This window comes from Taeniopygia guttata, chromosome 3 (assembly GCF_048771995.1).
Source record: "Taeniopygia guttata chromosome 3, bTaeGut7.mat, whole genome shotgun sequence".
Taxonomy (NCBI): domain Eukaryota; kingdom Metazoa; phylum Chordata; class Aves; order Passeriformes; family Estrildidae; genus Taeniopygia; species Taeniopygia guttata.
In genome coordinates, this window is record NC_133027.1 from 9,342,893 (window position 1) to 9,357,644 (window position 14,752).

The following is a 14,752-nucleotide window of genomic DNA, read 5'->3' on the forward strand; positions in this document are numbered from 1 at the left end:
TATCTTACACACTTTCTGATTTGTTAGTAATGGGCATTTTTCACTTGTACAATGAAAATATTAAAAGCTTCAAGAATAATTCATCAGCAGAATGAACCTTGTGAAGATCAGCTGGTATTGTCTCACCTCTTATCTGACTTTCCCAGACATGTCCCTCTTACTGAAAAAAAAAAAAACTGTTTTTCAGAGAAAGCTTTCAGGTTTTCACATAAATACATTGTGATATGGAGGGGGTGGGGGGCAAAGGGCATGTGTGTTGTAAAATCTTGTTTACTTCTAGAGATCAATAAGACATGTTTTCTACCATTAGGGCTGCATTCATTTTCTCACTGAAATTCAAACAATCACAGAGCATACAAAGGAAAACCCTCATGGTTTCAGGACTCTTCATACTTTGTCCAAACAAGGGAGGAAGGAGGTGAAGGCTAAATAAATAAATAAATAAATAAATAAATAAATAAATCAGAAAAACAGCTGACAAATTCTCACCATTTCAGATTAGATACTGAAAAAAACTAAGAAAACTACCCTTCTAAGTATTACTACATTTTTTGTTTTTGAAATTTTCTCCTCCCACAAAGAAGAAAAAAAAATAAAAGGTTCTGAATGTTTCCCTTTAAGATATAAACAATATTCTGTGTAAACTTTACAGTGTGATGACTAAGCACCTGGAGAAAACTCCCTCTCTTCATTCTGGCAGGTGGGGAGGAGGATGAAGGAAAAGTATCAGTGGAACACACACACACACACACTAGGCAGAGTGAAAAATCCCAAAATGATGCAACTCAGATACTAAGAGAACCTTCAGTAGGGGCAATAGCATCTGTATATCAAGAACTGATTAAAAACAACCTAATGCATGTCTCTCCCATAAATGGAGATCCAGATTTTTGGCTTAATCGTAGTAAACATTGAAACTTTTCTCACGTGGAAACTCTGGAATCAGAACCAAAGAAAAGAATATGTCTGGCATCTTTGTTTTCTGAACATCCAAAACATGGAGACATCACCCTGTAAACCAGATGTTACTGGAAATAAATATTATATATATATATATATATATACACACACAAAAACTTCAAGAGTATTCCAACAAAAAGGCTGTTTGGTTTATTCTACCTTGAAGTAGTGCTTTTCTAACTGCAACCTACTGATCATTCAACTAATTCTTTGACAGTAACTTCACACACTGTCTTTTCAGACTGTAGAACATCAGAATCACAAGCTTCAGCCAGTGTTTCTGGTAGCAGATTTGTGTTATGACTTTACTTTTCTTGTCGTCATAATGCTGAAAAAATCCTGTCTTCACAGTACTGTCCATCTTTTGTAGGTTTTCCTTCCTTTCAGTGATATGGAGTTGTAAACTCAGATCCTTTGTTAATGATATTCCAGCAGCCACTTTACCACACTCTCTGCTTTTAAACTTTTTTATATCTATTGCTCTGCTTCAAAAAGATTTTTGCCTGAATTCTGTCAGCAAAATCAGAATTGTTATCATAATTATATTGTGGTTCACAAAGGGAAGCATAGTAACTAGAATCTGGCCGCTTCACTTGCAATTCTTTTTTTCTGATTAGAGTCCGTCAATTGCAATGGGACAGCACCTACTGTGAGAGCAGACTGCATGGCCTGCAGCAATTAAGGCATCAGATAGACTGCTATCCCCACACAAAACATTCACCTCTAACTTCATTTCAGAGCCATAGTGGATAAAATGAAATATTAGACCTGGTTTATGAAGAAGCTGCTGAAACAAAAGTATAGCTTCCTCACTCCAGCGATCCCCCTTGCCAGGAACTGTATCATGCAAAGAGCAAGAGTGTGCCAAGCGTGGCAAGTGTAACAGACTTTCTGGAACAACTTTAAGCTTATGGATATCAGAATAAGGTATGGTCCTCAGAAAGCCATAATCAATAAATGTAAGAACAACAGACTGACCTGTTACTTCACTAATTTCTGCCCTGTACCACTCTGCTTCCTGCCCAAACTCGATCAAGCAGCTAGCACCAGGAATCACGAGTTCTTCTGGCAGAGCTGGCAAGTTGTCAGGAAGGTCACAGAGCAGCAAGGACAAGTTTTGCATGCAATCAAAGAAGATTTCAAACTGGATGCTGAAGTTTGAAGGATCAGTGACTGCAGTTGCACACCCAGGATATGTTCTGCCAGTACGCAGCAGCATCCACATGACTGAATTTATCTTGAATGACGTATCAAACTCCTTACAGTTTGTATTACTACATTTTTCTGGTCCAGCAACTGTCCAACAATGACTTAAGAGCTGATTCAAATACTCCTGAAGTGTAAATTCCCCTACTAAAATATCTACCTCCCAGATATCAGATGATTTCAAATATCTCAAAAACAAGATCCTTATTTCACAATCTAGAAGTGCATTTACTACATGGTCTAAGTGAATTTTCTTCAGGTTTTTATAACAAATCCACCTACAATGAACAGCTTGTTTAGGAATACTTTTAATCTCATCACTGAGCATCTTTGCATTATTTAAGGACACCATCTCACACATGCCATAATCCGTGAAAAAAACTAGCATTAACTTTTCCCTGACAAATTTCTTTATTACTTTTGATCGATTCCATTTTAAGTTCCTTTCAGATTGTGTAATGCATTCCAGTCCCTGTTCAATGTCATCCACTCTAAGCGAATCACCTCTTTGTGCTTCTTTGTCAAGCATTACATTTAACTCATGTAGTATTTGCAGATTTTTAAGTAACTGTATGTAAAAATCTCCATTATTTGAAATACTAACTACTTCTGCTGCTTCTACTTGTCCAGAATTTAAAACCTGATGAAAGTGACTTAAGGGTTTTACAGAAGTATTTTTCATTCCAGCAGCTTTGATTTTATTTCGGCCACCTAAACTATTCTTAGACCTTTGAGGATTACCCTTTTGTTTAGGCTTATTTTCCAAAGAAAATACCCATGTGCTATTACACTTTATGCTGTCTATTTTATGCAAAAGGCTGCTGGACAATGACTCTCCACCACAAATTACATCTATTTCCCATTTTTCTCCATGTTGCTGTAAGAACTTGCAAGCTACTGGCTTGTCAATTACTGTTCTTGCAAAATATGCAGCACTTTCTTTAGTCCAGCTTTCACCAGGAACACTTTTTACACTGCTAAGGAAACAATGAACACTAAACCTTGGCAGAGTTAAGAACTTTTCTGGAATCCTGCAGATTTTTGACAAACTTACAACTGCAGCATTACCATAGTCAATAAATTCTACCTCATAGGAGTTTCCTGATTTTAGAGTTTTAATAACTGCTCTATAGTAAAAACAATCAGCATCGTGCTCTGCAACAATGAGATCCCCTACCTTGAGTTCATTTAAGCAATTTTCCCGACCTCTATTCTCCAAGCTCTCATTTAAATCGTCTGCTAGTTTTATTATTAAGTTTTCATCCTCCGCAAAGTGAACATAGAAACTTGATGGACTATTCATGTGAGAAATATAACCTGCTACTTCAGTATTCACCTGGATATCACGTTGAGGAAGACTGATTAATGTTGGTATATTTTTATTACTCTTTTCCTGTTGACCTGTACAATTTGGTATTTCATTCTGAGATTCAGAGAGCGCATTCAGAGTTATTTCCTTTGAGTATAAAGCAGAATAAGAGAGGGAGTGAGAAGCAGGTTGTCCAATCCAAGGTTCCTCTCCATTCTCCAGAAGACCACTGACAGTATTTCTAAAACCTTGCTCTTTGCTGGCCTGTAAAGTTTGCTGTTTTGAGAATCCACTACACAACTTCGGTGTGCTACATGCAGTTTGCTCTTCATCTCTGAAATTCTCATCAGTATCTGCCTGGTAATACTCATAATAGGCTTGGCATTTCACTTCAGTTTTCAATTTAAGTATTTCAGGATCTTTATCATTGACTTCATTAATTTCTTTGTTATCTTTCATGTGACATATCGCTCCTTCATTACTTATACATTGTTCCATACGGCTTTCCTGTGCCAACTCTTCCAATACCTTTTCTTTAATTTTCTGACTTACTTTGAGCTGTCCATCATACAAGTCCACAACAATCTTTCCATCTGGTTCTCTGGATAAAATTACAGCCTTCAGCAGTTTACCAAGGAATGTTTTCACAAACCATGTAGTAATTTTTGCTGGAAATTCTGCCCCCCTAAGATCTGACAGACAGAATTTAATAGCTTGCATGGGTGTGAATAGTAGGTCAGTGGCAGAATCTGGAATAGGCATCAACTGGTCTCTCTCCACCATATTCCTATTTCCAAAATCCACATAGTCAACCAACAGAAAGGATGTTGACTCCACAGGAAAAGCCAAAGCTCTGTAAAAGAGACCATCTTCCACATATTTGGCTATACACAGTCGCGTATTGCCATGATAATTTGCATTATTTGACATTTTACTTAAGTCACTAACCTTCTTCATCAATGCCTCAAGAGTTTCAGAGTTGCGGTTAAGCTGACAATAGAATTCTGAAGGACTGTTTATGTGAGTTATATAAACTTCCTCCTCACTTCCAATTTTTATATTAAAAGATGAATAGCAAAAACTGTACAGAGAACCCAAAGATGAAAGGTTTCTCAATCCAACACGTTCAGGCTGGGTGAGATTACATTCTCTGAGGAATTCCTCTACACTCATAAGTGGAGTCTGTAAGTCAACTACATTGCATAAATAGTTGGGGCTCACAAGAACAACAGCATAAATGGTACAAGTCAGTGGTCCTCTAGAAGAAGAAAGGAAGTCTTCAAATCGTCTATGTACTTCTTCAGACGAATTAATTGAGTCAGTCTGTAAAACTACATTTCTAAGGCCACATCTAAATGCTTGACTCTCTAGAGTTAGGAAATCTGGAAGAACACCCTGTACATCTTTAAGTGAAATTCTTTCCTGATAACCATAGTCTACAAAAAGCACATCAACTTCATTTGTAGATACCTCCTCCACAACAGTTGCTCTATACCACCTCCCATCTTTGGGATACTTAACAACACAGGCAACCTGTCCAGTTTTGTAGGGACTAGTATGATCTTTATAGTATGTCTGAATTTGTCCCATCAAGTTATTTAGCTCTGGCAGCTTGCTTTGTAGTTGACATGAAAAATGTGCTGGGGAAAAAATGCAAGAACACACCACCTCATTAACAGCTCCTGGTTTAAACACAAGCTCCTTATAAACTAATTTTTCTTCACATACTAATTTATGCATTTTAGAGACAGCACCTTCTCCTAAACAGGATGGCACAACAGATTCTCTAGGCACTCGCAGCACATTTAATGATTTTTCCTTCTGAAGTATGTCTCCATTTCCAGACACTTTGTTTTTGCAAATATTACTGGTGTTCTCTGCACTGATTTTTTCTTTTTTACATTTGGGGCGATTCCCGTTGTGCCGCTTTTTTGCTGCCTTTAGAACAGAATCCGGTGGCTTTAGCCGATATTCAGCATAACCAGCTTGAACCATACACGTGGCCACATTTCCATGCAGGAAACCAGTATGACACTGCACATTAACAACGTACTTGTTGTTTTGCTTTCCAATTACATGAAGTAGCACTGGTTTGTTCAACACCACATTTTTAAAGAAATCAGTTTCTTTTTTAACCCATACACCATCAACAGGAAATGTACAAGCAAGGGAACAACACACAGCTAAAGCTGGTAAATCAGAAAACTCGGGAAGCAACGTTTTCACATGGTGACAAGGTATAGTATCTGTATTTCCAAAATCCAAAAAGTAAACCATAATGTTAACACGAAACACTTTTGTGACAACACCCCGGTAATAACACCCATCCTTGCTATACCGGGCACAGCACAGCGACCCAGGTTCTGGCTTTTTAAGGACCATCTCATCATCTCTACACTGACTGTATCTGCAGGCAATATTTTTCATCAAGGCATGAAACTCATTCTGGTATATACACATTTGAATCCAAAAGTCAGATGGATTTATGACATGTACTACAAAAGCTTCATAAAAAGAGTTCATCTGCATCTCTACTCTCTTGCAGTGGCTGGAAAAAGAAATGTCCCATTCAGGTAAGCAGGTTTTTTTATCTTTGTTTCCAGAGCAATTCTTAGATGAATTGCTTCTCTCAGGACTTAGTTTGTGGTTTAGTGCAATACTTCTGGTTTTTGTTTCCAAAAGTGAGCCACATGGTGCAGCTGTCTCATTCTGGTTTTCTGGATGCTCAGCATTAATTCCAAGATTTTGTTTCTGCAGTGTTATATAATACAAGCGTTCAGTATTATTGTATAAATCAACTTGGACACACACAGAAGATTGTCCTATTAAGGCTTGTGTAAGTTCCTTGAGCTGAAATTCCATTACTGTTTCATCCTGACTACCAAAACAAGACAGTGTACATGGAAATGAAATCATTGGTAGTATCATGAACTCAGCTTTCAGTTTCCAAACACAACTAGGTGGCACAGCTTCAATAATGCCAAAATCCATAAACCAGACCTCCACGTGGTCAGAGAGAAGTTGTTTTATCACTCCTCTATGCCACTGTCCATTTTGCCTCTTAGCAGCACAGAGCAGTCCGAAACTATCACAAGATGTGGTATTTTCTCCAACACGAGCTTCATAGTACAAATGCATAGCTCCTGTCAAACGTTCCAGCTCTTTCTGCCATTTCTGTATCTGACAATAAAATTTATTTGGGCTTACTGCACCAGTTATTTTTACATTTTCTTTACTACCAACAGGTAGACATGGAAAGAGCTGATCTGGAATGTGCCAAAAATCTGTTGGTTTCTCAGAATTATTTAAGGTAAGTAACTCCCTGAATGGATACTTCTGTGTCAACAGTTGTGGCATTCTCTTACAAAGTATTCCTTGGGGCAATGCTCTTAAAGTCTCTACAACAAGACAAAATGAATCTCCATCAATAAATTTACCTAGCTGCAGCTCAAGTACATCAGTAATAATCTTACGCACTTCTAGAATCAACAGCTGATATGGTGTAACAGCCTTCACATGACCAGTGATCTGTAATCCTACCAGAGACGAAAAATAGTTAATGGCTTTTGGACTCCATTTTTCTCCAAGAGGAAGTACGCTTGCAAAAACACCCAAAACCACTCTTGGAGGCAGCTGAAACAATTTATCACTAGCAGCAGCAAGACATGTTTCTTCAACAGCCAACACAAGCCCAGTGTCTATAAGAAATGTCTCACAGATATTCCCTTTCTTGCTCAGAACTCTTCCTCTATGCCATTCTCCTTCTGTGTCTTCCACCAAGCAAGATCCACCAACACAGATATCATCTTTTACTTTGAACACACGCTGTATTTCATTTTGTAGTATGAAATAGTCAAGCTCACATCCTACATTGTATTGAGCCTGGAACATTATAACCAAGCACTCAGGATGGCATTCTACATGCGTTATCTTCAATTTCTTATCTACTGAGTCTGGTGAAGGAGTCAGAGATTCCATCTTGTCTGCAAAGAAAAAGAGTATGATCATCTCGATAATTTTCTTTTTCTTTGCAACTAATTCCTTACACGATGTTTGTTTTCAAAATGGTTTAACAGCATGTTATTAAAATTCTGGCTAAAACATATACTAAGCATTTGAGAATGTCATGTTTTAGACAACTTGAATACACTCCACACAATTCCTTTAGTAAAGACATGCTCAGATAACATGAAAAAAAGTACCCCTGGATTCACTCACATGGCAACAGACTGGTTTTATCACTTGAGATTAATTTTTAACCAAAATGTTGCTCTCACAATAACACCAAAGTATTCCAGTGTGTTTCTCTTTGCTTTTAATATGCAAAAGACCAAGGACTCATCCCCTACTCACCCTGATTCTCTGTCTAAATCACTTCTTCAAATCACCGACTATTTGTAGCACCATGCTCTACTGTTTACTCTGGCTGTCTGTACCAATACTGTATTTAAGGTTCTCATAATTGCAAGGACATATTGATAGTATCATTTCTGTGCAACATTTCTGCACTGCTCATCAAGTAACAACTGTGCCAGATGTGTTTTGTATGGTCTCAACACACCAATTTTGACAGTTTAAGTACCTTCAAAACATTCAGATACTTTTCTGATCTATAATTCAGACTTGAAGCTCAACTTCCAGTTTAATTCATACGTCAATGATTCAGTGAATCTGTGACTTTACATTGTTTAAAAAGGCTATGTATGACCATAATTTAATCCAGCAATTCCATTAAATGAACTGCTCTTCTAACAAAGTAATTTGAGGTAGACAACACCAAATGCAAAGACAGTGGATGAATATTCAAGGATAGTCTGGACAAAGATAACCTTGATTTATGAATTTTTATGTAAAGCTGGAACTTAAAACTTTCAGTTTCAACTATAAGACTTTAGGGCAAGATCCCCATAGCCTGCAAAAAATCTTCAGTGAAACTATCATGATAGGTTGTGTATTACTAACTACTTCATGTATGGTTATGATGAACACTATCTTCAGAAAAAAATATTGATCTCTATCATTCTAGTTCACAAAAAAATTAACCCCCCCAAAAAAACACCAAAAAACCCAAAAACCAAAACAAACAAAAAAACCCTCTAATAAATAAATGAGCACCCCTACCATAAAGCAGTAGGGCAGACGGATAAAGGATGCATAACTTGTAAAACCAACCAAAAAAAAAACAAACCCAAAGAAACCAAAACCACTGGACACAAAAAAAACCAAAAAAAAAAAAAAAAAAAAAAACCAAACCAAAACAAAAAAAACAACCCAGTAAAAGCAGTATCAAACCCAAATCTGAAAAATTCCTTCTTGTTGTTCCTTGAAAACAAGGCCCCTTTTTTCCACCTTCCCCTGTAACAGAAACTGAAAATCTGGGTGCTTTAAATGAAAGAAAACAGCCTTAAGGAATTGGTTCTGTCTGCCTGGAAGAAACGTTTGATCACTACAGAGACTTAAACTTTAGAATGGGCCTGACTCTGATCCCTTTTTTTCCCCCTTCACTGAAACTATGCCCTATTTGCACTAACACATAACAAAATAAAACAATTTGTGCATTAATGCCTGTCTGTTATCACAGAGTAGTCTGTTAGCCTGAGTAACAGCATCACGCTGACACAGCCACAGTTGACAAAATGGCCTTTTGCTGTTTACTCACCTTTCCACCTTCATTAGTAACATGTCTTCTAAAAGAAACACAGGCCAGTAATGGACAACTACATATCTCTCTATGAGAAAGAACGGTAGAAAAATCATTAGAAAAATACACATCAACTAAATTCTTGTACTACTTCTCTTACTGAGAGCACCCCTGAGGATAAAGTCTATGTGCCGTTTGTTGACAAGAAGCTCAACATGAGCCAGCACTGCCCACTCACAATCCAGGAAACCAAACACAACCTGGGCTATATCAAAGGCAGCGCGGGCAGCAGGTCCAGGGAGGCGATTCTGCCCCTCTGCCCTGCCCTACCGAGACCCCACCTGCAGTGCTGCATCCAGCCCTGGGGTCCCCAGCACAGGAAGAACAGGGACCCACTGGAGCAAGCTCAGAAGGGGCCACAGAAATGATGAGAGGGCTGGGGCATCTCTCCTATGGAAATAGGCTAATGGAGATGGGTTTTTCAGCCTGAAAAGGGGACAGATCCAGAGGCACGTTACAATAGCTAAAAGGGATGGAAAGGGACCTTTTACAAGGGCATGGGAACATAGGAAAGGGGGGAATGTCTTTTAACTGAAAAGGAGTACACTTAGATTAGATGCTACAAAGAAATATTTTACTGTCGAGGTGGTGAAGAACTGAACAGGTTATGCAGAGAAGCTGTGGATGCCCCATCCCTGTTAGTGTTCAAGCCTCTGAGGAACCTGGACCAATACATGGCAGGGGGGGGTGAAACCGGATGAACTTCAAAGTTCTTTCCAACACAAACCATTCTACAATTCTCCAAATCCTCTTCCTGATCAACACACCTTGGAAAAGTTCCTCATATTTACTTGAACTACAATCTAAAGATTACAAAAAACAAAATTACAAAACTGAAAAAACTGAATCTACCCTCCTAAAATCATGCTCTGGCTATACTTCCATCACTGAGCCTCAAAAACCAAACCAATCAGAAGAACACCACAAAAGCATTTACCACCTACTTCGTAAGCAGGAGCGGTCACACATTTGCATTTCCTTGCAACTCTTCAACCAACACTATCGTGCACCACTAACTTAAAGGCAAATTATGCCAAAATAAAAGGACTTTTAAAAGCAACCAAACGCAAGACACAAAATTCATGTCGAGCTGCCTGTGCTCCAAAGCAGGCGCTCTGACCGGCGCTGTCTGACACCGCACTCACCTAAGAGTAGCCGGGTTACGGGCAGGCGGGCACGGGCAGAGGCTGCGGCCGCCCAGGGCGATCGGGGAGCGGAGGGAAGCGGAGGGAAGCGGAGGGAAGCGGAGGGAAGCGGAGGGAAGCGGAGGGGAGCGGAGGGGAGCGGAGGGGAGCGGAGCAGCGCGGAGCAGCCTCCAGCCGCCGCCGCCAGCCCCGGCAGCGCCGCACGCCCAAAATGGCGGCGCGAAGCGCGGCCGGAACGTGCTGGCCGGGAACGCGCGTGCGCAGCGGCGCCGCCCGGCGCTTTCGCGCCTCGGGCGTGAGGCTCGGGAGGGCCCGGGTGAGTCCCGGGAACGCCGGTTCGAGTCCCGGTCCCGCCTTCCCGCGGGTACTCTGCCCTGGTTCTCTTTCCTTCTCGAGTTGTGCTTTATTTATTTATTTATTCGCCTGCTTGCTTCTGGTTGTTTTTCCTTTGTGTATGCACGTTGCAGCTGTCGTAGTTTTAGGATGTCGCCTGGGAAAAGTGCCCGTGGGTCACAGAAGTTACTGGAGCTGCCTGAAGAGGATTTGAGAGCTCTTATTCTTTCCCATTAGCAGAAAGAAATTCTCTAGGCTGAGAAAGGTACATCTTAAAAGAGGGCAAAGTGCTGCCTCACTTGTTTTTGCATGTATGTCAGATTTTATTTTTCTTAAGGGGTTGGAGGCAGTGTTATTTATTTTATTTGGGGTTATTTTACAAAGAGCATAAGCTGAGGTGGTCTCAACAAGAAAGCTTGATGTGGAGTATAATCCTGTAAATATCAGCATGATGGTATGTCTGTAACTGATTGCATTCTAGAAGAAGTTCAGGTGTATATAATAAATTGTAAGGGTTTATCTTCAGTTTTTGTGCTTTCTTTTCTCAAAATGTCAGCACTGCTGCACCATAGTTGCACTTTGCAAAGTTAAGAGAGAAAAGCTGGGTTTGCAATACTTGAAGATGTAGAAATCCCCAATGCTATAAGTAGCTGTGGAATTATTGCTTTTCACTATTATGTGTTAACTTTTGCAAATTATTATTAATTACAATAATTTTGATGTAATACAGTTTATAATTACTTCTAACTCTTTTTGATATTGTATAATTTGTCTGGTTTTGTGGCCAGTCCTCTGGCCATGTGTCCCAAAGACAGCTATTATATGAAAATCTGTATAATATATGGTTAAAGTGGTATGTAGCTACTTGCGCTTACCCTGACAATTACAGGAGCTCCTAATTTGATTTTGTGGGTAAACCATAGTGTTTATCAGGGTCAAGAATTTGTTAGAGCAAAGGTTATAGAAGGCTGTCATTGATGGAACTTCAATTTTATTTTTCTGGATAAAATGTCTAGTTTATCTATCTAGTTTTGCTTGATGTCAGATGATCAGACTTTACATGCATAGCTTAGTTAGTCAGAGTTATGTAATAATGGACTTCATTTGTACCATATTAAGAGAGGAAAGACAAAACTAGATCTTTTGAAGGAATTAGATTCTTTCAAGATTGAAATGTCGGACTGACATCTGGAACCCAAGGTTCTATATTGTGTTAGCATTTTCTACACTGTGAAGGGAAAGTTGCCTAAAACTGGGCAATTCAGAAGCCTCAGGTACCAGACAAGGAACAATCTAGAATTTCTGAGTACAAAATACTACAACAGGCTGTGAGGTATGGTTATGTTTTTCCTGGTAATTCAGGCTGAAGTCAGTCCTAAATGCTACCACTGCTTTTTTAAAGGCACCTACATTTTTCCTACTAAAATTACAGTGGTGATGGTAGCTGTAATAGTGACCTTCTGGTCAGAGCACTCAGAAATGTAATCTTGCCGCTTGATCTGTTTTTAAAAATGTGCACCATTCAGTGTGCCTTAACCATGGGCAGTTACTCATGGTGGAGCACAGCATGTCCAGCTTGCCTGAGGTTGTGCTGGGATGTAGGATGGGGGAAGGAAAACCAGAAGTTATAAACAGACAATCTGACAGGTACGATAGGATGCTGGAGCTTTCTTGCATTTTCTGAAAGGAAAAAAAGAACTTTTTTGCTAGTTATGAGTTTGTTCCAAAATTTATTTGAAATTTGCATAATTACAGACAGCGAGAGAACATGTCTTTTCTGATGCTGGAGTGGGGGTGGTGTTTGATACACGTTGCTCAGAAGTTGTATGATTTTTAATTTTTTTTCCCCCCAGACTTGATATCAACATTGGAAAGTGTCAAGTAGGCCAGATGTCAGAAGTGAGGTCCTTCAATAACATTTGAGCCATGAAGAGTCACTATAGGTCATTGGAAACAATCAGGAAGCATGTAACAGCCCAAAGCAGAAATCAGTGTTGCAATATCCCAGAACATCCTTATCAAATATTTCAGCAAACTTGCAAAACCTACTCAGTGTTTACATTTGAATTGCAGATGTTCTAAAATGCTGCTGCAAGTACACAATCCACATTGATTAATACTAGATCTAGGGGGGATTTTCCCGGCGTTGTGTACTATGAAAATAATGTGGTTAACTCAGAGTTTTCATCTTTTTCACTTTCTTGAACTTTGAAAATTTTGTGTTGTTGTTATTCCCAGTGTTTTCCTTCCTCGTCATTACTGTGAGGAGCTCATTAAATATTTTTGCTGTTTTGTCCAATATGGAAGGTTAACAAGCTCTAGTAATTAATTTTTATATTTCATTGATAAAAATAAAATACAGTGAAAAAGTAATTTTGCCATGTGGGGCTTTACTCTCTTAACAAATCTTGACTAAGATAAAACCCCAAAAGTGAACCTCAGGTTGTTCTTTGTCTATATCAAACTACTGAATAGAATGTGTTTCAAAATATATCTGTGTCCACTCAGAAATGCTTTCTTACTGGGAAAATTCTGCTGTGACTCTGTTTATGCTTTAAAATAGCTAATGAAAACCTAAAATTAAAAAAAGCCTTCTGTGCTTATGGGAGGGTGAAGTATAGTATTAAGAAAGTAAAAATTTTCTTCAGAATATCATAGATGAAGCTCTGCTGCCAGCTGCCTGCCAGGACGTAGAACATAGTACTGTGTGAGTGAGCACGTTGTTGAACTCAGATAATATCTGATCACCATTCTAGCTATCTTCCAACGTCTAGGAAAACTGGTTTTGAGGGCAGAGAACATAAGGCAAAGTTGTTATTTGTTGTAAAAATTGAGGGGCGTACTGAAAAATAGTACCCAAAGGGTGGGTTTTGGATAATGTAGACATTCATCACCCAGTCTAAACACCAAAAGTAGTCTGCAGACTTCTTAAATTGTTCCTGGTAGGTAGTAAATATGTGTTTGTTTTGATTTGAGCAGTAGAAAAATGACAGATAAAAGTTGCAATCTGTAGGATACATATAAAAAGGAGAGGGATTATCAGCATCTTCTCTTCTGTTAGAGTTTTGTTTTAACTGAATTCTGTGTGGGAGAAAAAACCCCAAAATCAGGTAACCACTTGTTTCTAAGAAAGGCAGGAGGCACAAACTACAAGAGGATGAGAGTATGTCCCCAGTGTAGAAATAGAAAAGGGTTTAGGTCTTAATCTTCTCCTTAATGATTCCTTCTGGGGTGACTAAATAGCTGAGCATTCATGGAACTGGTTCTGTGTGCTGACTGAAATGAATCCCATTTGCAGCGCCTGACTTTCACAAATAATTGTGTAGTGATCATAACTGCTCTCATTCCCCACAGGGAGAGAAGAATTAAGCAACACCAATATTCTACTTTTCAAAACCAACAACTATTCTGGGATCTGTCCTTAGTTTTGCTAAGATTGTTTCTGAATATTAATATCAAAATAGTTTCTAAAATAGGTAATTTACACTTCCTCATTTTTAGGAAGGACCATCTGTCATAGTAAAGTACTTTGAAACTGTCTCGTGTGGGATGGGGTTAGTTCATGACATACTAAAGTGTATGAGAAGAGGAAATGCTCCATGCCTCAGTTCCATCCCTCTCAGCTTAATTCTTGTGCAAACCTACAAATACATCAGTGATTCCTGATTGCCAGAAACATTTTTTATTGTATATAACCATTTGCTTTTCTAAAAGGCACTGCAGCATTCCTTGTCATAACATTTATTTGTCGTTTAAATAAATTGCTTTGAAAGGGAAGATGTAGGTAACAGAGTTCCGAGTGAGTGGTGACAGCAGAAATTCATGATGTTTCTGTGTTCTGAAAATGAAGAGTGAAGGCACCTTTGCCCAAGATAAATCTCACAATAAATGGGTTGTTTTATCCAGATCACGACAGTTTGTTTAAACAGTATAATTTATAATCAGAAATTAGGGATATAAAAATAATAATATTGTTCTATTATGTTTTCCTGGGAAAATCAGTGTCTCTTCTGAAACACATAACAAGACCTGTATAACACTTTTTTTTTCCCGAAGTCAGTCTGAAAGTTTTGCTGTTTCGTTGTAGTAGTCAACAAA

General features: G+C 38.8%; 1 protein-coding gene across 1 annotated transcript; it reads right to left on the reverse strand.

Moving 5' to 3' along the window:
• Positions 1–1,062: 1,062 nt before the first annotated feature.
• Positions 1,063–10,548, reverse strand: TDRD15 (tudor domain containing 15). The gene is made up of 3 exons (XM_012572899.5): positions 10,322–10,548; positions 9,135–9,204; positions 1,063–7,458 (listed from the first exon to the last, which is right to left on the reverse strand). The coding sequence occupies exon 3, from the start codon at positions 7,451–7,453 to the stop codon at positions 1,574–1,576; it is 5,880 nt and encodes a 1,959-aa protein (XP_012428353.4). The 5' UTR covers positions 7,454–7,458; positions 9,135–9,204; positions 10,322–10,548; the 3' UTR covers positions 1,063–1,573.
• Positions 10,549–14,752: the final 4,204 nt, after the last annotated feature.